At 37.2% G+C, this 24,954-nt stretch overlaps 1 protein-coding gene across 2 annotated transcripts in view; it reads right to left on the bottom strand.

Annotated features, from left to right (window-relative positions):
* Positions 1-24,954, bottom strand: part of DYNC2H1 (dynein cytoplasmic 2 heavy chain 1) — a 371,095-nt gene that overhangs the window by 72,149 nt on the left and 273,992 nt on the right. For both annotated transcript variants that reach the window (XM_031016281.3, XM_031016282.3), the window contains one exon: positions 7,189-7,398. In XM_031016281.3, the coding sequence (XP_030872141.3) occupies positions 7,189-7,398 (210 nt within the window). The remainder of the gene's footprint in view (positions 1-7,188; positions 7,399-24,954) is intronic.

The raw sequence follows: 24,954 nt of genomic DNA, 5'->3' as shown, positions 1-24,954 counted from the left end.
ACCAAATACTTCCTTACACAAGCAACCACATCTATAATTTGTATGATAGGTATCCTTTCCAATAACCTGTACTCTGGACAATGAACAATAAATACTATTAATCGATTTTCATCCTTAATAATAGCCCTAGTAATAAAACTAGAAAGAGTCCTCTTTCATTTCTGAGTCCCAAAAGTGACCCAAGGAAGCTCTCTAATGTCTGGCATACTTCTCCTCACATGACAAAAACTAGCCCCTATCTTAATTATATTTCAAATTTTCCCATCCATAAACACACAAGTATGCTATCACAATTTTATCCATTATGGTGGGCGGTTGAGGAGGACTTAATCAAACACAGCTACACAAAATCCTAGCCTACTCCTCAATTAATCATATAGGTTGAATGATAGCAGTACTAATTTATAACCCAAGCATTACTATTCTAAACCTGATTATTTGCTTTAACAATCACCGCATTCCTAGCACTCACTCAACCTGAGTATAAGCACTACATCCCTGTCACTATTTCATGCCTGAAAGAAACTAACATGGTTAACACCTATAATCTCACTAATTCTATTATCCCTAGGAGATTTACCTCCACTAATAGGATTTCTGCCCAAATGAGCCATCATTCAAGAATTTACAAAAAACAAGTCTTATTACCCCAACTATTATAGCTCTCATAACCCTACTCTACCTGTACTTTTATATACGCCTAATTTATTCTATCTCAGTAACAATATTCCCCACATCTAATAATATGAAAATAAAATGACAATTCGAAAACACAAAACTCATACTCCTCCTCTCACTTATTTCTTCTACCCTCCTTTTACCCATCTCTCCAATAATACTAATCATAACTTAGAAATTTAGGTTAAATAAGACCAAAAGCCTTCAAAGCCCTTAGTAAGTAAATTACACTTAATTTCTGTAACAGATCTAAGGACTGCAAGACTATTCTGCATCAATTGAATGCAAATCAATCACTTTAATTAACCTAAGCTCTTGCTAGATTGGTGGAATTCAAACCCACGATAATTTAGTTAACAGCTAAACACCCTAATCAACTGGCTTCAATCTACTTTTCCTGCCGTTGTGGGGGAAAGGCGGATTGAAGCCGCCCCTTTGAATTTGCAATTCAACATGAGAAATCACCTCAGGGGTGGTAAAAAGAGGCCTTGACCTCTGTCCTTAGATTTATAGTCTAATGCTTACTCAGCCATTTTACCTTTTTTTCACTTACGTTCATCAATCATTGATTGTTTTCAACTACCCACAAAGACATCAGAACACTATATCTGTTATTTGCGGAATGAGTGGGAATAGGGGGCACCACCTTAAGCCTTCTAATTCGAGCAGAATTAGGCCAACCAGGAACTCTGCTACTAGATGGTCAGATTTATAATGTTATTGTTACAACCCACGCATTTGTATTAATCTTCTTTATGGTCATACCAATCATAATTGGGGGTTTTGGTAACTGGCTAGTCCCTCTGATAATTGGGGCACCTGACATGGCATTTCCCTAGATAAATAATATGAATTTCTGACTTGTCCTCCCCTCTTTCCTGCTTGCATCCTTAATGGTAGAAGCCAGTGCTGGAAACGGCTGAACTGTTTATCCCCCTTTAGCAGGGAACTTAATTCATGCAGGTATAACCTTAATTCTGTAGGTATAACTATCTTCTCATTCCACTTCACAGGTGTTTCTTCTATTTTAGGAGCCATTAACTTTATTACCACAATTTAATATAAAACCCTCTTCCCAATATCAAACATCCCTTTTCTTCTGATCAGCCCTCATTACAGCAGTCCTCCTCCTTTCTCTCCCAGTTCTAGCCCCCAACATTACCATATTATTAACTGACCGTAACCTCAATACTACTTTTTTTGACCCTGCTAGGAGAGGCAACCCTATCTTGTATCAACATTTATTCTGATTCTTTGGTCACCCTGAAGTCTATATCCTTATTCTACCAGGCTTCGGAATAATCTCCCATATCGCAACATATTATTCTGAAAAAAAGGAACCATTTGGGTATATGGGCATAGTATGAGCTATAATATCAATTGGCTTCCTAGGGTTTATCGTATGAGCTCACCATATATTTACAGTAGGAACAGACGTAGACACACAGGCATACTTTACTGCCACTACTATAATTATTGCTATCCCTACTGGCATCAAGGTCTTTAGCTGATAAGCTATAGTGCGTGGTGGTAACATCAAATGATCTCCTGCAATATTCTGAGCCCTAGGATTCATTTTCCTATTCACAGGAGGAGGTCTAACCAGCATTGTACTAGCTAATTCATCACTAGACATTATCTTACATGACACATATTATGTTGTAGCCCATTTCCACTACATCCTATCAATAGGAGTGGTATTTGCCATGATAGGGTGCTTTGTCCACTGATTCCCCTTATTTTCAGGTTATACAATTAATCAGACAGGCTAAAATCCACTTCACCATTATATTTATAGGTGTTAGTTTAATCTTTTCCCCACAGCACTTCCTCAGCCTATCTGGTATGCCCCAACATTACTCTGATTATCCTGATGCACATACCATATGAAATATTATCTCATCAGTAGGCTCACTTATCTCACTAGCAGCAGTTATACTAATAATTTTTATGAACTGGGAAGCCTTTGCTTCAAAATGAAAAGTTCTAACAACTGAACAATCATCTACTAATTTAGAGTGACTTTACGGCTGTCCACCACCTTACCACACATTCGAAGAACCAACCTGCATGAAAACCTAAGCAAAAAAGGAAGGAATCGAACCTCCTGAAACTGGTTTCTAGCCAATCCCATAACCTCTATGACTTTCTTGATAAGATACTAGTAAAATCATTACATAACTTTGTCAAAGTTAAGTTATAGGTTAAACCCTGTATGTCTTAATGGCTCATGCAGTTTAGTTAGGTTTTCAAGGTGCTACATCCCCTATTATGGAAGAATTACTCACTTTCCATGACCATACTCTTATAATTATTTTCCTAATTAGTTCCCTGGTCCTTTATATTATTTCCCTAATACTCACAACAAATTAATTCATACTAACAGCATAGATGCCCAAGAAATCGAGACTGTCTGAACTATCTCACCTGCCATTATCTTAATTTTAATTGCCCTCCCATCCCTACGTATTCTATAACAGATGAGGTTCACAACCCTTCTATTACCATCAAAACAACTGGTCACCAATGATATTGAAGCTATGAGTATACAGAACATGAAGAGTTAGGCTTTGATTCTTATATAACCCCAACAGCAGACTTAAAGCCAGGAGAGCTTTAACTCTTTGAAGTTGATAACTGAACAGTTCTCCCAACAGAGATACCCATCTGTATATTAGTCTCATCTGAAGACGTCCTACACTCATGAACTATTCCCTCATTAGGCATCAAAACAGATGCAATTCCTGAATGCTTAAACTACCTTGACTGCTACATGACCAGGCCTTTACTACGGACAGTGCTCAAAAATGTGTGGGTCTAACCACGGTTTTATACCTATTGTCCTAGAATCAATTCCCTTAAAAAATTTCGAAACCTGATCCACAACCACACTATAATATCACTGTAAAGCTACTTAGCTTTAACCTTTTAAGTTAAAGACTGAGGGGTCTACACCTCTCTGCAGTGAATGCCTCGACTAGATATTTCCACATGATCTATTGTTATCTTGTCAATAATCATAACTTTATTCTACATTATTCAGTTAAAACTACCAAATTTCATTTATTACACACCCCCTACACAAAAAATAATCAAAATGCAAGAACATTTAACCTCTTGAGAATTAAAATGAATGAAAATTTACTCACCTCTTTTATTACCCCAACATTTCTAGGTCTCCCCACAGTAGTATTAACCATTTTATTTCCCACCATACTATTTCTAACCTCCAATCATCTAATTAGTCATCTACTGATCTCCATTCAACAATGAATAGTTCAACTTTACTAAAATAATAATTACCCATAACATTAAAGGACAAACCTGATCCCTAATACTGATATCCCTAATTTTCTTCATTGCCTCGACCAATCTCCTCGGGCTTCTACCCTACTCATTTATACCAACTACCCAATTATCAATAAATCTAGGTATAGCAATCCCCTTGTGAGCATGCACAGTCATTACAGGCTTCGAGTTTAAAATGAAAATCTCCTTAGCCCACTTTTTTACCACAAGGCAGACCCATACCACTTATTCCTGTATTGGTAATCATTGAGAGTATTAGCCTATTCATCCAACCAATAGCACTAGTTGAGTGATTAACAGCCAACATTACAGCTGGCCACCTACTAATACACTTAATCAGAGGAGGCACACTAGTACTATCAACTATTAGTCTTCCCACAGCTTCAATTGCTTTCATTATTTTAATCCTACTAACCATTCTCGAATTCGCCATAGCCCTTATTCAGGCTTATGTCTTTGCACTACTAGTAAGCCTCTATCTACATGACAACACATAACGACCCACCAAACACATGCCTACCATATAGTCAACCCCAGTCCCTGACCATTAACAGGGGCTCTCTCAGCTCTCCTAATAACATTTGGCCTGGCCATGTGATTTCACTTCAACTCTGACTCTCTTAACCCTAGGCCTACTAACCAATACACTAACTATATACCAATGATGACGTGATATTATCCAAGAAAGCACATTTCAAGGCCACCATACAACAATTGTCCAAAAAGGCCTCCGATATGGAATAATCCTATTTATTATCTCAGAAGTATTCTTTTTTGCTGGTTTCTTCAGGGCATTTTACCACTCTAGTCTAGCTCCTACACCAGAATTAGGGGGACGTTGACCCTCAACAGGCATTTTTCCCCTCAACCCCTTAGAAGTATCCCTCCTGAATACATCTGTATTACTTGCATCAGGGGTTTCAATTACTTGAGCTCACCACAGCCTAATAGAAGGTAGTCAAAAACAGAGAATTCAAGCACTATCCAACATTATTACTTTAGGTATTTACTTCACCCTCCTATAAATCTCAGAATATTCTGAAACCTCCTTCATTATCTCTGATGGGTTACCTCTTACCTCTTCACTGTCTCTGATGGGTTACCAATTACCTCTTACATTTTTTATTAATATCACATAGAACCATCTTGAAATATCTTATTCCAGGCCCTAACTTAACTACCTCTTCCTGAGATGAGAATTACAGTAACCTACATGGTATTCCTATTTCTATAAACTTATTTTGCACAATGATACCAGATAAATGCTTGAAGAGCTTTTCATAATAAAACTATCCTAAAATAACAGTAACAAGAACAGCATTTGTAGGGTGCTTGCTACGTGCCAAGCACTTTAATGATGTTTTAATTCTTGTAATAATCCCATGAGGTAGGTACCATTACTACCCTCATTTTACAAATGAGAAAAGCGAAGTTTAGAGACGCTTAATTAACCTACCCAAGGTTACACAGTTGCTATGTGGTAGAATAGAACTCAAACAGGCAGACATATTCCAGCGGTCACATTCTTAGCCATTTTGCTCTATTATTTCTACATATAAATATCATTACTGCCTACAGCATTTAATCCAAGTTCCTTTCTTTGGCTTTAGAGACCTCAAAATCTGATCCAATCCTAATTATACTTCATTGTGTACCCGTCCTACTAGACTTACTCTTCTCTTCTACATGTCATATTCCTATATTATTATTCTCTTCTAATTCAACAGCAATTCATCTTAATGATACATTTTACTCTGTACGGCATATAGTTGGATAAAGAAATATACTCTCAAGAGCATTTATATTTTGATATATAAATTTGAAGCATTTACATTTATTATGACAACAGGACATACCCAGATTCAAATCCTGATTCTGGAACTCTTTGCTGTGTGATTCTGGTTATGTAACACCCCACTGCCTCAAATTCATCACAGTAAAATGGAGACAACAGTATGTCACTCAGGATGTTACTGTGATGATTAAACGAGTTAATTAAATAAAGTTTTTAGAAAGTTTAAAATCCTTTCCAACTGGTTCCTTCACTGTGCCAAGAATCTTTCATGACTGAGAATATATCTACACCAAATTAAAAACAACTTAGTTACAATCTGTGGTACAAATCAAAACTATAGTATTTTGATAATCATCGTTGATTAACAGAGATGGCAACGTATGTACAAAGAAAAAACAATGCAAAACAGATTCTTTTTCAAGGTAAAATAAAAAAGAAGACAAGGATGCCAGAGTAGACCTTTCTGTATATGTAGAAAAGCACTGGATATTTTATATGTGAATGTAGGAAGTTCTAGGAAGGCTATTATTTTATATTCAAACAGAGAGGACTGTTAGGTTGACTATCAGAGGTTTCCCTATATTGAGTACAAACAGCAAGGGGGGGGTGAAAAAAAAAAAAGAAAACTTAATTCCTATAGCACTCCAGTGAAATATTTTCCAGACACCAACTTCTGCAAAGTTTCTATTCTCCAAACAGCTAAAATAAATCTGTGCAGAACATCCCATATTTTTGTTTCTATCAAATAGATATAAAATACATGGATTTTATTATCATTTAAAATGGTCCAATTTTTCAGCACAAGAAGTGTTGATTTCCCCTTCTTCTAAAACTATCTAGACTTTTCACTGTTAATCATCATTTCCTTACTCTCAGTATATGTGTTAAAGGCAAAGATAAATCCATCCCCAGCTCCAGGAAGAGGCATTTGGCTGAAGCTCTGGTCAGTGAGAGCTTTGCACACACTGCCCACTGAACTAGTATGGGAATAGGCATAACGCATGAGACAACTGGTTTTAATCAAAGCAAATCCTAAGATTTTTGTGTGTGTTACTAGAAAACACGTGTTCTTTCTGTTGGACTTGGAGCTCGGAATTTAAACTCAAGCTCATGTATAGGGGACCTGCCCCAAAGTGAAATCAACATAGATATCATTATATATGTAACACTAGATAGCTAACATAAACTGACATCCTAATGACAATTTAAGTTCCTACATCAAGCTGGCATAATGCTAGATACCACTGGATTCTTCAGTTACATCAGTCAATTAATTTTTATATGGCTTAAGCCAGTGGGACTCGGGTCTTCTGCTATTAACTATATGATTCCTGACAAATATATGTGTGATGGAGGAGTCACTTATAACAATGAAATAAAAATACATACAGTTAGTACTTGCTTACCTTTTGGTTTAATAAAGCACTTGCCAATTTTTGTACTTCTGAACTCAATAAAGTAGTTCCTCTGATGACTTTGCTGAGAGCAGCAAGAGACTGGTGGACACTTTGTACCAAACGAATAGCATTAAATTGTTCAAGAATGATGAATGACAGTATTGGAGATCCTTGTCGATCATTAGGAGGAGGCACTTTCTGATGTATCAGGTTTGAATTCTAAAAGAAAAATGTCATAATATTTACTGAATAGTAACACAGATCACTGATATATAAAACGCTTTGAAACTTATTTAAACCTTTTGTTCTATTCTGTTTTAAAAACTATTTTGAAATGCTTTTATTTTATAAACGGTCAAATGTATTAAGTCAGCAAATACACAGGAAGGGAATTCTGGAGTTCCTCAACATTTAAAGCGGTGTGTGGGCCAGGCGCAGTGGCTCCCATCTGTAATCCCAGCACTCTGGGGGGCCGACGCAGGTGGAGCATTTGAGGTAAGGAGTTTGAGACCAGTCTGGCCAACACGGTGAAACCCCGCCTCTACTAAAAATACCAAAAAAAAAAAAAAAAAAAAAAAAAATTAGCCGAATATGGTGGTGTGCACCTGTAACCACAGCCACTCAAGAGGTTGAGGCAGGAGAATTGCTTGAACCCCGGAGATGGAGGTTGCAGTGAGCCAAGATTGTGCCACTGCCCTCCAGCCTGGGCACCAGAGTGAGACTCCATCTCAAAAAAAAAAAAAAAATGGTGTGGGAAATGAGAATTAAGAATAGTGAAAGGGAAACCACATGAAGTAATAGTATGGTAAGAAAAGAAAGTAGAAAAAATGGCATCCCGTAAGTCAATGCAAAGAGATCAGAACAACTGCAATACTACTCGACCACTACAAAGAGAGCAGAAGAGATCATGGTTTTAAAATAAAATGTGAATGGGCATTTATTTCAATTTGAAAATTATAACACAAAACCACAGTAAAACCAAAAACTAAATCTTGTGCTCAAGATCAGTGAACATTATATCTTAGTATTTATTTCTATATATATGCTTTGACAAGGCCTGTGATATATGACAGTTCTGGGGTTTCTTAAGAAAAACTGAAGGAATCCCATTTGTTTCCAAACAGCTTATTAGGAGAAAAAAAATCACTTTCAATAATTAAAAGAAAAAGATCACTTTCAATAATATTCTAAAACTGTCAAAGAACTGCCAAGAAATAATTTTGGGAAGTGCTATTCTCTTACCTACTACTCATTATCTTAATTTTCTCTATGTATTCTGCTTACAGTCTTCATTAAGGATCCCTTCTCCTCATTCTACTAGTTGCCACATTGACGAGTCTATGGTGGCACTGTTGCTTTTTCATCTATTTAGCATAGTAAGTAATTTAACCTACCATGGTTATTGCCATTAAATAAATCAACATTAAGTAAATTTTATTAGCATAAAATCATTCCTAAAAGCAGATTCAGGCTATGAGCTTAAATGTTGACATTTTTATCCCTATCACTGCTATATTTACAATATTAATACTCTGAAATCATTTTTGAGATACACACATACTGAATCCAGAGGGGGAAAAAGTCTAATATTATAAAAAATTAATTAGAATTAACTATTTGTCAGAGCATGCAATAAATAATATTTAGCACATCTCCATCCTAAATCAACTAAGTAATAAAATTCAAATAAAATTTGAGTTATAGACCTTCTGTAATCCTTTATATTAAAACAGGGTTCCTGGAAGTAAATAATATGTGGTATTTAAATATTTATCAATCATATACTAAGCAAGATTAACAAGTACTAATTTAGTTTGTTTCAAAGTATATTTTGTGGATTTTAATCCATTTTATTAAGTTGATAGCATTGTTTGCACTGTCACTTAATAGAACAAAAACACTCAAACTTAGATCATTGAAGCAAGATTCCATTTATCGACAATCCAAGTAAATAGGTAGCTAAATGTACTAAACATTTTAGTTTTTATTTATTAACTTTTTCTTGACAGGGTCTTACTCTGTCTGTCACCAAGGCTGGAGTGGCTCACTGCAGCCTCGACCTCCTGGGCTCAGGTGGTCCTCCCACCTCGGCCTCCTGAGTAGCTAGGAATACAGGCACCCGTCACCACACCCAGCTAATTTTTGTATTTTTTGTAGAGACAGGTATTTGCCATGTTGCCCAGGCTGGTCTCAAACTCCAGGACTCAAGTGATCAACCTGTCTTGGCCTCCCAAAATGCTAGGATTACAGGCATGAGCCACCATGTCCAGCCTAAACTTTTTAAAAGGTTGATTTAGCAATCCCCACAATATCCAAGCTGAAACTAACTCAGTTCTAAAAATAAATACAGCTGCTTTAAACATTCTCAAAAGATGAATGGAGCATATTTATGCAATAGCAACATGTTAAATTGTATGTTACATAGTCTTGAAAATAAACTCAACATTTATAATTCAAATATAGCTAACAGTCACAAAATGAGTATGTTACAACAACTATGCAGTATGCTTTTTGATGAAACTAGCAAGTGACAGCCATATGTTTACTCAATTGATTACTACGGGGTTTTTTTTTATTGAGTAAATACAATTGAATTGTATATTTTTGAAGGATTGCTTTTGACATTTTAAAGTTCATCTTGTCCTTAAAAAGCTCAGTGTATACAGACAAAATCATTATCTGATCATGGAGATGCTAGGAGGGAATAAGGTTTTCTTAATTCCTTTCTGTCTGCCTTTCTTTCTCTCATTCTATCTCTATTTATTTTTATTGATTTAGATACAAGTGTAGGTTTCTTACATGTGTATAATGCATAGTGGTGAAGTCCACACTTTTAAAGTACTCATCACCTATGAAGTACAATGTTCACTATTTAGGTTATTTTTTCAACCCTTACCCACCTCCCACCTTTTACAGTGCCCCATATCTATTATTCCACTTTGTATGTCCATGTGTACCCATTGTTTAGCCCCCATTTATAAGTCAGAGCATGTGGTATTTGACTTTGTTTCTGAGTTATTTCACTGAGGATAATGGCCTTCAGTTCCATCCATATTGCTACAGAAGACATAATTTCATTCTTTTTTATGGCTGAGTGGTACTCCACACTGTGTGTGTGTATACAGGTTATCAATATTTAAAACTTAACTATTAAGCAAGGAAACTCATTTAGGCAAGAAAAATTTGTCTAATTTGGTACAATTTAGGTGTGAAATCAGGTTGTTTGTGTTTTAACTGAAATAATTTCCTAGGTAGGATACTATTTTAGACCTAAGTGAATGGATGACACATGAAAGTAGCATTCTTTTTGTTTGTTGATAATTGAGCTTTTAGAAATGATTCTCCCTCAGAAAGAAAGAATTTTTGTCAGCAGAGTACACTCAAGCAATGGGTAGACCAGAGTTTAGCATGTTTATCCATAAAAGTCCAGACAGTAAACACGTCAGACTTTGTGGGCTGTAAGGTCTCTGTTGTAACTACTCAATTCTGCTGTTGTAGGATGAAAATAGTCACAGACAATATAAACGAATAGGCATGACTGGGTTTTAATAGAACTGTATTTACCAAAACTAGCAGCAGGCTAGATTTAGCCTATTCCTGAGCTGCAGTTTGCCAACCTCTCAACTAGATTATCACTTGTACAAGGTGTTATGGGGATTGATATAGAGTCTAGGTAACATCAGAGTCCTTCTCAGATATGTGACTCAGTGAAATTCATAAGATGTAAAATGTAGCCTCTGCTGTATTTATCCATAGCTTATAAAACAGTAATCAACAAATGGACAAAGGTATTTTTTCCAGATTATATGATCATGTCTTGGTTCAATGTATGTTTTCTATGATAAGGAAGATAAAGATAACAAAAGACTCGATGAACAGTCACTTTAAAAAGCAAAAAAGGAAATTAGAAGTAAAAACAAAGTTGGAGTGGATCTGTAAGGGTTAAAGAAAAGGGAAAAATACCTTCACTTCCATGTAATGGAAATTCTACCTTTGCCCTCAAGTAACCCTTCATTCCTCTTTAGATAATCATTTCCTATCGTCTGGGCAGAAGCCTTTCCCAAGTCTTAGTCCACAGAGTTCAGGAAGAGTTGATTCAACTCAGTTCCACAAATTAATTTGAATTGGGGCTTAACTAATGAGAGCATTCCATTCTCTTGACCACAGTGACTGGTTCAGGGATGGAAGCATGACCAAACAGAGACAATGAAATGTGGTAAGAATTCTGCTGGGTATTCTGAAAAATAGGTAACTGTTTCTTTCTACTAGACTTGAACCTGAGGGATCATAAATTAGAGAATAGCTGCAATAATTCTGTGATAATAAAGAGATGCTGTATGAAAAATGGTGCCAACACAGAGAACAAAGTGTGTGTGTGTGTGTGTGTGTGTGTGTACATATACATAAATATATATATGATATATGTATATCAGTGATACAATGATCATATGTAATATACATGATCATATGCATGTATATATTCCAGCACATCAGATCTTTCAGAATATATATTATATATGAGGATATACATAATACATAATAAGAAATATATATGTATATAGAAATCACTGGGTCCTCATGACATTCTTGCAAGTTTCTTGAAACAAGCTATGAAAAAAACATTTTAACACCTTTTCAATCATATACACCATAAATTTCCATTTTTCACATAAGTCTGAGCTGAGTTTTCCAATTACTTGCAATCTAAAATGTCATAACTGATTAATGCAAGTTCAACAGACAACTTTCCCAAGCATCTACGATCAGAAAGGTCAAAATATTACATATCTGGATTAAATTATGCCCATATCTGCATGTCTGTATATTATGTACATATCTGCATTAAATTAAATCCACAAGTGGATTTCTGGCAAAACTGTGGAAAGAGGAGGGTAGGGAAGGGAATAAAAAAGGAAAGAAAACAGCATTTTGAGTTTGGTGAGTTCAAGGAATTCAAAGATTACAGAATTTCTTGCCACCCATTTCATAGGATAGCTGGCTGCCTTACTGTACCAAAAGCCAGTTATTAGTGGACAGAGCTTGAATTTCTAAACCTTTTATACCTAGTAACAACTATAGTCATACCTCAGGGGATTGGATCCCCTCCCCTCCCATAGCACAGGGTATCCACATCGCAATTACTTTTGCACCAACCTTATTTCAAACAAAAGCTCCTTTGTATTAGCTCTGTTTGTCCACTAATAATTGGCTTTTGGTGCAGTAAGGCAGATGGTTATCCTATAAAATGGGTAGCCAGAAATTCTATAATCTTTCAACTCTTTGAACTCACCAAACTCATAATGCTATTTTCTTTCCTTTTTTATTCCCTTCCCTACCCTCCTCTTGGTATTGAGCCTCCCTCAATACCAAAATCCATGGATGCTCAAATTTCTTATATAAAATGGGGTAGTATTTGCACATAAACTGCACACATAATTCTGTATACTTTAAATAATCTCTAGGTTACTTATAACACCTAATACAATGTAAGTAAGCATTACATAAGTAGTTGTTATACTGTATTGTGTTTTTTATTTCAGGATATTTTCAATCTATGGTTGGTTGAATTTGCAGATGTGGAACCTACACATTCGGAGATCCGTATTCCTTTTCATAGCAAATTGTCAAGTGGATCAAATAAAACCCAAACAGTCATGTTTTAGTTGCAATTAAAGATATGTTATTTAATTGAGCAAGCAGAATTCAACCAGGGAAAGTAAGTAATAAATATCCAATAAATTGTTTAAATCAGAAGTGTTGAAGAGCTGAAATAAAGGGCAAAAACACAGGAAACTAGTAGATCAAGTAAAGCCAAGGCTGAAAGAGAAGGGGAGTTGATATGGTTTGGCTGTGTCCCCACCCAAATCTCATCTTGAATTCCCATATGTTGTGGGAGGGACCCAGTGGGAGGTAATTGAATAATAGGGGTAGGTCTTTCCCACGCTGTACTCGTGATAGTGAATAAGTCTCACGAAATCTGATAGTCTTATAAAGAGGAGTTCTCCTGCACAAGCTCTCTCTTTTTGCCTGCCCGCATCCACGTAAGAAGTGACTTAACTCCTCCTCGCCTTCCGCCATGACTGTGAGGCCTCCCCAGCCATATGGAACTATAAGTCCATTAAACCTCTTTCTTTTATAAATTGCCCAGTCCCGGTGTGTCATTATCAGTGCGTGAAATGGACTAATACAGGAGTATTCTGAAAGATCTGAGGCATGGAAGCTAATGCTATTACATATTTCTAAAAGAAAAATCAGGAGAAACCTACAGAACACTAATACAAAGGAGCTTTTGTTTGAAATAAGGTTGGTGCAAAAGTAATTGTGATTTTGTCATTTTAATAAAAACTATGAAACTTTCCTGGCATATGAAATGAGGAAATAATTTTAAAGCAAATTATTTTTAAAGTAGGCTATTAATAGAAAAGATGGCACATTAATAAAAATTTTTATTTCTAGGAAAGTATCTTTAATATGATATCTGCTCCATAATTTGGCCTGAGGAATGATTCTGCTCTGTGAAGCTATCAATTAAACAGGTAAACTAGTAGAATAATAGAGTAACAATACAATCTCACATTAAGAGGCCTAACACAGACCATGATATTTAAGAGGAAGAATAGCTAATTTTCATGGAGTACTGACTATGTGTCAGGCATATGCCTTTCAGTACAAAGTTATTTTGTTACATTTTAAGTTCTGGCTGGGTGCCATGGCTCACGCCTGTAATCCCAGCACTTTGGGAGGCTGAGGTGTGTGGATCACCTGAGGTCAGGAGTTCAAGAGCAGCCTGGCCAACATGGTGAAACCCCATCTCTACTAAAAACACAAAAATTAGCTGGGCATGGTGGTACACACCTGTAATCCCAGCTACTCAGGAGGCTGAGGCAGGAGAATCGCTTGAACCTGGGAGGCAGAGGTTGCAGTGAGCTGAGATCGCACCATTGCACTCCAGCCTGGGTGACAAGAGCGAAACTCCATTTCAAAAAAAAAAAAAAAAAGTTTCAGGAATATAAGAGTGTGAGAGAAGGGTGGGTTATGAAGAATAACACAGAATATCATACATTTGAGATTTTTGTACTTGCTTAAAGGAAACCAACAGGAAGACTTTTTTTTTTTTCAAAATTGACTTACACTGAAAAGTTTATCTTTTCCTCCATACCCCCCTAAAAATCAAATGATGTATATTTTTCCATGAAATGCCTTTTGGTGTGCTTTATATGCATGACTGATTCTTAGAAAGCCAGTAAGACAGGGGTGGAGCCAAGATGGCCAAATAGGAACAGCTCCAGTCTAAAGCTCCCAGCGTGAGCGACGCAGAAGACGAAAGATTTCTGCATTTCCAGCTGAGGTACCGGGTTCATCTCACTGCGGAGACAGTGGGTGCAGCACACCGAGTGTGAGCCGAAGCAGGGTGAGGCATCGCCTCACCCAGGAAGTGAAAGGGGTCAGGGAATTCCCTTTCCTAGCCAAGGAAAGGGGTGACAGACGGCACCTGGAAAGTCGGGTCACTCCCAACCTAATACCACGCTTTTCCTACGGTCTTAGCAAACGGCACACCAGGAGATTGTATCCTGCACCTGGTATGGAGGGTCCTATGCCCACGGAGCCTCGCTCATTGCTAGCACAGCAGTCTGAGATCAAACTGCAAGGCAGCAGCGAGGCTGGGGGAGGGGCGCCCGCCATTGCCCAGGCTTGAGTAGGTAAACAAAGCAGCCGGGAAGCTCGAACTGGATGGAGTCCACCACAGCTCAAGGAGGCCTGAGTCCACCTCTGGGGGCAGGGCATAGCCAAACAAAAGGCAGCAGAAATGTCCTCTGCAGACTTAAATGTCCCTGTCTGACAGCATTGAAGAGAGTAGTGGTTCTCCCAGCATGCAGCTGGAGATCTGAGAACGGACAGACTGCCTCCTCAAGTGGGTCCCTGACCCCCAAGTAGCCTAACTGGGAGGCACCCCCCAGTAGGGGCACAATGACACCTCACACGGCTGGGTACCCCTCTGAGACAAAGCTTCCAGAGGAAGGATCAGGCAGCAACATTTGCTGTTCAGCAATTTTGGCTGTTCTACAGCCTCTGCTGCTGATACCCAGGCAAACAGGGTCTGGAGTGGACCTCCAGCAAACTCTAACAGACCTGCAGCTAAGGGTCTTTACTGTTAGAAGGAAAACTAACAAACAGAAGGAACATCCACACCAAAACCCCATCTGTACATCACCATCATCAAAGATCAAAGGTAGATAAAATCACAAAGATGGGGAAAAAACAGAGCAGAAAAGCTGAAAATTCTAAAAATCAGAGCGCCTCTTCCCCTCCAAAGGAATGCAGCCCCTCACCAGCAACGGAACAAAGCTGGACAGAGAATGACTTTGACGAGTTGAGAGAAGTAGGCTTCAGACAATCAAACCTCTCCGAGCTAAAGAAGGAAGTCTGAACCCATCACCAAGAAGCTAAAAACCTTGAAAAAAGATTAGACGAATGGCTAACTAAAATAACCAGTGTAGAGAAGTCCTTAAATGACCTCGTAGAGCTGAAAACCAGGGCATGAGAACTACATGATGAATGCACAAGCTTCAGTAGCCAATTCAATCAACTGGAAGAAAGGGTAACAGGGATTGAAGATCAAAAGAATGAAATGAAGCAAGAAGAGAAGTTTAGAGAAAAAAGAGTAAAAAGAAATGAACAAAGCCTCCAAGAAATATGGGACTATGTGAAAAGACCAAATCTACATCTGATTGGCATACCTGAAACTGATGGGGAGAATGGAACCAAGTTGGAAAACACTCTGCAGGATATTATCAGGGAGAATTTCCCCAATCTAGCAAGGCAGGCCAACATTCAGATTCAGGAAATACAGAGAATGCCACAAAGATACTCCTCGAGAAGAGCAACTCCAAGACACATAATTGTCAGATTCACCAAAGTTGAAATGAAGGAAAAAATAGTAAGGGCAGCCAGAGAGAAAGGTCGGGTTACCCACAAAGGGAAACCCATCAGACTAACAGCTGATCTCTTGGCAGAAACTCTACAAGCCAGAAGAGAGTGGGGGCCAATATTCAACATTCTTAAAGAAAAGAATTTTTCAACCCAGAATTTCATATCCAGCCAAACTAAGCTTCATACGTGAAGGAGAAATAAAATACTTTATAGACAAGCAAATGCTGAGAGATTTTGTCACCACCAGGCCTGCCCTACAAGAGCTCCTGAAGGAAGCACTCAACATGGAAAGGAACAACTGGTACCAGCCACTGCAAAAACATGCCAAATTGTAAAGCCCATCAAGGCTAGGAAGAAACTGCATCAACTAATGGGCAAAATAACCAGCTAACATCATAATGACAGGATCAAATTCACACATAACAATACTAACCTTAAATGTAAATGGGCTAAATGCTCCAATTAAAAGACACAGACTGTTAAATTGGATAAAGAGTCAAGACCCATCAGTGTGCTGTATTCAGGAAACCCATCTCATGTGCAGAGACACATACAGGCTCAAAATAAAGGGATGGAGGAAGATCTATCAAGCAAATGGAAAACAAAAAAAGGCAGGGGTTGCAATCCTAGTCTCTGATAAAACAGACTTTAAACCAACAAAGATCAAAAGAGACAAAGAAGGCCATTACATAATGGTAAAGGGATCCATTCAACAAGAAGAGCTAACTATCCTAAATATATATGCACCCCATACAGGAGCACCCAGATTCATAAAGGAAGTCCTTAGAGACCTACAAAGAGACTTAGACTCCCACACAATAATAATGGGAGACTTTAACACCCCACTGTCAACAATAGACAGATCCACGAGACAGAAATTTCACACGGATATCCAGGAATTGAACTCAGCTCTGCACCAAGTGGACCTAATAGACATCTACAGAACTCTCCACCACAAATCAACAGAATATACATTCTTCTCAGCACCACACCACACCTATTCCAAAATTGGCCACATAGTTGGAGGTAAAGCACTCCTCAGCAAATGTAAAAGAACAGAAATTATAACAAACTGTCTCTCAGACCACAGTGCAATCAAACTAGAACTCAGGATTAAGAAACTCACTCAAAACTGCTCAACTACATGGAAACTGAACAACCTGCTCCTGAGTGACTACTGGCTACATAACGAAATGAAGGCAGAAATAAAGATGTTCTTTGAAACCAATGAGAACAAAGACACAACATACCAGAATCTCTGGGACACATTCAAAGCAGTGTGTAGAGGGAAATTTATAGCAGTAAATGCCCACAAGAGAAAGCAGGAAAGATCTAAAATTGACACCCTAATATCACAATTAAAAAACTAGAGAAGCAAGAGCAAACACATTCAACAGCTAGCTGAAAGCAAGAAATAACTAAGATCAGAGCAGAAATGAAGGAAATAGAGACACAAAAAACCCTTCAAAAATCAGTGAATCCAGGAGCTGGATTTTTGAAAAGATCAACAAAACTGATAGAATGCTAGCAACACTAATAAGAAAAGAGAGAAGAATCGAATAGATGCAATAAAAAATGTTAAAGGGGATATCACCACTGATCCCACAGAAATACAAACTACCATCAGAGAATACTATAAACACCTCTACACAAATAAACTAGAAAATCTAGAAGAAATGGATAAATTCCTTGACACATACACCCTCCCAAGACTAAACCAGGAGAAGTTGAATCTCTGAATAGATCAATAACAGCCTCTGAAGTTGAGGCAATAGTTAATAGCTTGCCAACCAAAAAAAGTCCAGGACCAGATGGATTCACAGCTGAATTCTACCAGAGGTACAAGGAGGAGCTGGTACCATTCCTTCTGAAACTATTCCAATCAATAGAAAAAGAGGAAATCCTCCCTAACTCATTTTAAGAGGCCAGCATCATCCTCATAACAAAGCCTGGCAGAGACACAACAAAAAAAAGGAATTTTAGACAATATCCCTGATGAACATCGATGCAAAAATCCTCAATAAAATACTGGCAAACCGAATCCAGCAGCACATCAAAAAGCTTATCTACCATGATGAAGTGGGCTTCAACCCTGGGATGCAAGGCTGGTACAACATATGCAAATCAATAAACGTAATCCAGCATAAAAACAGAACCAAAGACAAAAACCACATGATTATCATCTCAATAGATACAGAAAAGGCCTTTGACAAAATTCAACAACGCTTCATGCTAAAAACTCTCAATAAATTAGGTATTGATGGGACATATCTCAAAATAATAAGAGCTATCTATGAGAAACCCACAGCCAATATCATACTGAATGGGCAAAAACTGGAAGCATTCCCTTTGAAAACTGGCACAAGACAGGGATGCCCTCTCACCACTCCTATTCAACATAATGTTGGAAGTTCTGGCCAGGGCAATCAGGCAGGAGAAGGAAATAAAGGGTATTCAATTAGGAAAAGAGGAAGTCAAATTGTCCCTGTTTGCAGATGACATGATTGTATATCTAGAAAACCTCATTGTCTCAGCCCAGAATCTCCTTAAGCTGATAAGCAACTTCAGCAAAGTCTCAGGATACAAAATCAATGTACAAAAATCACAAGCATTCTTATACACCAATAACAGACAAACAGAGAGCCAAATCATGAGTGAACTCCCATTCACAATTGCTTCAAAGAGAATAAAATACCTAGGAATCCAACTTACAAGGGATGTGAAGGACCTCTTCAAGGAGAACTACAAACCACTGCTCAATGAAATAAAAGAGGATACAAACAAATGGAAGAACGTTCCATGCTCATGGGTAGGAAGAATCATTATCGTGAAAATGGCCATACATCCCAAGGTAATTTATAGATTCAATGCCATCCCCATCAAGCTACCAATGACTTTCTTCACAGAATTGGAAAAAACTACTTTAAAGTTCATATGGAACCAAAAAACAGCCTGCATTGCCAAGTCAATCCCAAGCCAAAAGAACAAAGCTGGAGGCATCATGCTACCTGACTTCAAACTATACTACAAGGCTACAGTAACCAAAACAGCATGGTACTGATACCAAAACAGAGATATAGACCAATGGAACAGAAGAGAACCCTCAGAAACAATGCTACATATCTACAACTATCTGATCTTTGACAAACGTGACAAAAACAAGAAATAGGGAAAGGATTCCCTATTTAATAAATGGTGCTGGGAAAACTGGCTAGCCATATATAGAAAGCTGAAACTGGATCCCTTCCTTACACCTTATATAAAAATTAATTCAAGATGGATTAAAGACTTAAACGTTAGACCTCAAACCATAAAAACCCTAGAAGAAAACCTAGGCAATACCATTCAGGACATAGGCATGGGCAACGACTGCATGTCTAAAACATCAAAAGCAATGGCAACAGAAGCCAAAATTGACAAATGGGATCTAATTAAACTAAAGAGCTTCTGCACAGCAAAAGAAATTACCATCAGAGTGAACAGCAACTGACAGAATGGGAGAAAATCTTTGCAATCTACTCATCTGACAAAGGGCTAATATCTAGAATCTACAATGAACTCAAACAAATTTGCAAGAAAAAAACAAACAACCCCATCAACAAGTGGGTGAAGGATATGAACAGACACTTCTCAAAAGAAGACATCTATACAGCCAAAAGACACGTGAAAAAATGCTCATCATCACTGGCCATCAGAGAAATGCAAATCAAAACCACAATGAGATACCATCTCACACCAGTTAGAATGGCAATCATTAGAAAATCAGGAAACAACAGGTGCTGGAGAGGATGTGGAGAAATAGGAACACTTTTACACTGTTGGTGGGACTGTAAACTAGTTCAACCATTGTGGAAGTCAGTATGGCGATTCCTCAGGGATCTAGAACTAGAAATACCATTTGACCCAGCCATCCCATTACTTGGTATATACCCAAAGGATTATAAATCATGCTGCTATATAGACACATGCACACGTATGTTTATTGCTGCACTATTCACAATAGCAAAGACTTGGAACCAACCCAAATGTCCTTATGTGATAGACTGGATTAAGAAAATGTGGCACATACACACCATGGAATGCTATGCAGCCATAAAAAATGATGAGTTCATGTCCTTTGTAGGGACATGGATAAAGCTGGAAACCATCATACTCAGCAAACTATTGCAAGGACAAAAAAACAAACACCACATGTTCTCACTCATAGGTGGGAATTGTACAATGAGAACACATGGACACAGGAAGGGGAACATCACACACTGGGGCCTGTTGTGGGGTGGGGGGAGTGGGGAGGGATAGCATTAGGAGATATACCTAATGTTACATGATGAGTTAATGGGTGCAGCACACCAACATGGCACATGTATACATATGTAACAAACCTGCACGCTGTGCACATGTACTCTAAAACTTAAAGTATAATAATAATAATAAAAGAAAGCCAATAAGGTAGCCCAAAATACTTTTGTGTGTGTGTGTGTGTGGTGTGTTTTAAAGTATGAGGAGAGCCCAACTGCTCTCAAAGAGTAAGCTAATTGGTTCAATAACTCTATGGCTAAAAGGAAGAGTTAGCATTTCAACAGCTACTGTACAGACTCAATGAGAAAACAAAAAATAATTCCAATACCACATAACATCACCGGTGAACACAAAAAGGAAGTCTACAAATAAAGCATAATCATTTAATACACATATATAACTTATTTCACAGTTGCTCAAAATAAAAAGATTATTTCAGCTTCTATTTCAAGTAGGGCTAGCTGCTGCTGAAATCAACCAAAAATGTTGAATAACATATTAAAGCATATTCTTAAATGCACCCAAATGTAACTATGAGTTCAGAAGTAAGGCATGATTATTCAGAAAGCTAAGTGTTGACTTTTTAATCTTCATCTTTATTTACCTCGTGTTGAATGTGAACAGAGGTATTCTAGATCACAGATTGCTTATTAATTCTCTCATAGTAACTAAGTGTGTTGCCCCTACCTTCTTGCCCCAGGCCTTATTTCTGGGGCAGCCACATGAAAACCAGATCAATTATCCTATTCAAGTAGACAGATCTTCCATAGGCTAGGTACAATGGGTAGAGAAAAATGGTTTTTCTCTGCTTATAAAGAGGAAGAAGGCAGCTGTCCTGTTTCCTTTGAAAGGGGATGTCTAGGAAATCTAATGTGACTGAATTTTAAAGAACACTGTGGTACGTAAATAAAATCTCTCCAGGAGCCAGGTGACCTAGAGATGATTACAAGTTTTAGAGCTTTATTCCTTTTGATATGTAAATATTTAAGGAGATAATGCTATAGTCCCTCCAGGACTCTGGATTTAATATAGGATTTTAGGCCCTTTGGCCCTTTTCTGGAAGCCAATATAAGTTTTATTATCCTTTCTGATCAGACCAATAAACTAGGCAATGGCTACAAATTTAATTCTATGGTAGATGAAGAGTCATAAGACTAGGTTTTTTTTACACAGAAACACTGAGAATGTAACACGCTGACAGATCAGATTCCACTGAAAAAAAATAGTGAACCGGAAGACAGTTCTGTAGAATTTATTCAGAATGCATCATGTAGAAAAAAAGATGGAAATTATGAGAAATAAGACACATGATGAACAGAGAAAGGTCTAATATATATCCAATATCAGAGTTCCAGAAAAGAGAGATAATGAAGTAGTCAAAATTTAAAGAGTAACTCAGATGTTGATAGTACTGATCAACACCACTAACGAAAATTCAAAAAGCCCATTAAATCTTACCCAATTTTTAAAAAAAATGAATTAAAGAGAAAAAGAACACAATTCCATACCCAGTCTCAACAGTATAACTGCAGAAAATCAAGGTAAAGAGATCTTAAAAGCAGCGAGAAAAGATAGATCAAAGAAGCAAAAACTGACTTCTCAACAACAGAAACCAGAAAAGAAAGAATTCTATCTCAAATCTACCTTCAGTATAATGAGACATTAGATGTTAATACAGAATAACATACCCTTTAAGACAGAGGGCAAATTAAAGGCATTTTCAGATAAAAACTCAAGAGTTCACAACCAAAAGATACTTTCTACACTATAAGCAGATGCAAAGTGAAACCAAACAGAATGTCTGAGATACAGGAAGAAATAAAGAACAATACAAGTGATAAACATGGGGCAAATCCAAATAAGCATTATGTACATGACTACAACAACAAGAAAGACAGACTAAAATATAAAATCATAACTGCATATAAAATTGGAATTGAGTACAATATACTAAGCTTCTTCAACTGTCTGGGAGTTATGCAAATATACTGAGTTTAACTTTGATAAGCTATGTATGTACAAAAAACATACAGAATACCAACTATAAAGTAAAAAATGCATATAAGTTGTAAACTAGGAAAAAGAAACATTAGAAAATAACCAGTCCAAAGGAAGATGAGTAAAAAAAAGTAGAAAAAATATAAAATGTATAATTAATCCAAATTAATGTAAACAGACTAAATATTCCAGTTATAGATCAGGCATAATCCAGCTATAGGCTCTTTATAAGAGGCACCCATAGAAAAATTTGAGAAAGTTAATGTTAAAAGTATAAATTAGGATGTATCTAGCAAAAAATAACCAAAAGAAAACTGACATACATATATTAATATCAGAAAAATAGGAAAAACATAAGCGCTAAAGAGAATCACTTTATGATGACAAATGTTCAATATATCAAGAAGAGATAACATTCTGAACCTGTATAAATAAAACAAATGAACAAAATGCCATTTTGTGTATGTGTAGTAGTATAAGCTTTGAATTAAAACATTTTACACTAAAGGATAAAATGGGAGGACAGCAGTCAACAATAGCAGAATATTCATTCTTTTCAAACATAACAAAATGTTATTGCATAGTGGGCCATAAAGCAAATCCCAACAAATTTCAAAAGATTACTGTCACAAGACCATATTCTCTAGTCATAATGTAGTTATACATAATAGACATCTATACCTAAAAGGTAATCAAGACAGTAAAGAATGAGTAAAAAATGGAGCATAGAAGATGAAGTTACAATGAAATTTAGAAAATATTTAAAAGTGAACAATAATGAAAACATGCCTATCAAGCTGTGGGTTATAGTTAAAATGGTGCTCAGTAATATAGCCTTCAGTGCTTTTATTAAGATTTTTAAAAGGAGAGGCCGGGCGTGGTGGTTCACGTCTGTAATCCCAGCACTTTGGGAGGCTGAGGCGGGCAGATCATGAGGTCAGGAGATGGAGACCATCCTGGCTAACATGGTGAAACCCCGTCCCTACTAAAAATACAAAAAAATTAGCCGGGCGTGGTGGTGGGTACCTGTGGTCTCAGCTACTCGAGAGGCTGAGGCAGGAGAATGGCGTGAACCCGGGAGGCGGAGCTTGCAGTGAGCCAAGATTGCACCACTGCACTCCAGCCTGGACAATAGAGCGAGACTCCATCTCAAAAAAAAAAAAAAAGATTTAAAAGGAGAAAGAATTACCAAACTAACCACCCAAATCAAGAAGCAAAACATTAGAGAAAAAAACCAATAAAAGACGTGCAAATGAAAAGGCATATTCTATCATGTAGGAGGTATTATCTCTCAGCATATATGTTTGTGAAGCTGGGGCTAACTCTGCAAACTGAAGTTCTTCTTTACAGATGATGTCCTATTAGGTTCTACCAGTGGAATTTCTATAGAAGAACGTGAAGCAGGAATAGAGGAAAAGGAACTTCCTTCTTCCTGTTCATTTGAGATTCTTTTCAGTATCCTTCCAACAACAGCAGTTGGCTCCAGTATCCAGCTTAATCTGGCACCCTCAGCCTCAGCCACAGAATCCCCCCCTCAAACACATCAGTACTTCTGAAGAGCAGCACTCCTTCCTCAGAAGTCTAAGTCTGGCTCCGAGGGGTCTTTCTCCAATTCTACATTCAGATTAGCTCAGACTCTTTGATTCCCTGTGTTCCTCTAGCTCTAGGGGAGGTAGCTGCTTCCTGCAAATATCTCAGTTATTCCACTGTTCCCTTTTTGCTCTTTGAGCTCTCCAACATGTGTTACCAATTCTCTATATTAAATTATCCATTAAAATACCTAGTATTTGTTCTACTTTGCTGACTGAAATGCTATAAGTAAATGACATAATTTTTATTATCAAAAGGAATGAAACATATCAGTTTAGGAGGAGGGGCATAGATAAAGTTTTACTAAGAACTAAATTCAAAGGGAAATCTTTCACCTGGGACATACAGAACTGTGAATTAGTTTGTGGAGTTTCAAAAGTGTTAGCAAAAAGAAAGCTCTAAGCACAACTGAGAAATGTTTTCATCCAACCAAGGTATGTATTACAAATAAGTATCGTACCACAAAGTTTTGAAAAATAGTATACAGCAATCATTTTATGACTCACCTTGATTAATAGGAAAGAAAATTGGACAAGACTCTGAGGGGAAGAAATTATCAATTTTAAAGATATTTTTAGTTCAGCAACCTAAGAAAGTACTATTTTTGTTACTTTCTTAATTTTATTTAACTTTAGCATATTCTTTAGAAATTAAGCTATTCCAAGTCTACAAGTTTAATTTGGCAGATACATAAATCTAGGGAACATTCTGGAAAAAAATATAGTTACTGGTTCAACTCTTGTTCAGAAAAAAAGTCTATCACCTATTTTTCTCTCAACAGATTCTACCAGCCCAAAAGAGATTGTTTTATATGCACCTTTTATCATATGGGTAATTTAAATGAGAATTAATGGGAGTTCTGAAGCTATATAAAGTAGACGTAAATTGGTTAGAATGTCAGTAATTCTCAATAGTCATCACCATCAACCAGGTATTAAAAATTGCTGGGTGGTAGCT

The sequence above is a fragment of the Gorilla gorilla genome, chromosome 9, assembly GCF_029281585.2.
Source record: "Gorilla gorilla gorilla isolate KB3781 chromosome 9, NHGRI_mGorGor1-v2.1_pri, whole genome shotgun sequence".
Taxonomy (NCBI): Eukaryota; Metazoa; Chordata; class Mammalia; order Primates; family Hominidae; genus Gorilla; species Gorilla gorilla.
This window is presented reverse-complemented; position numbering and strand designations above follow the sequence as displayed.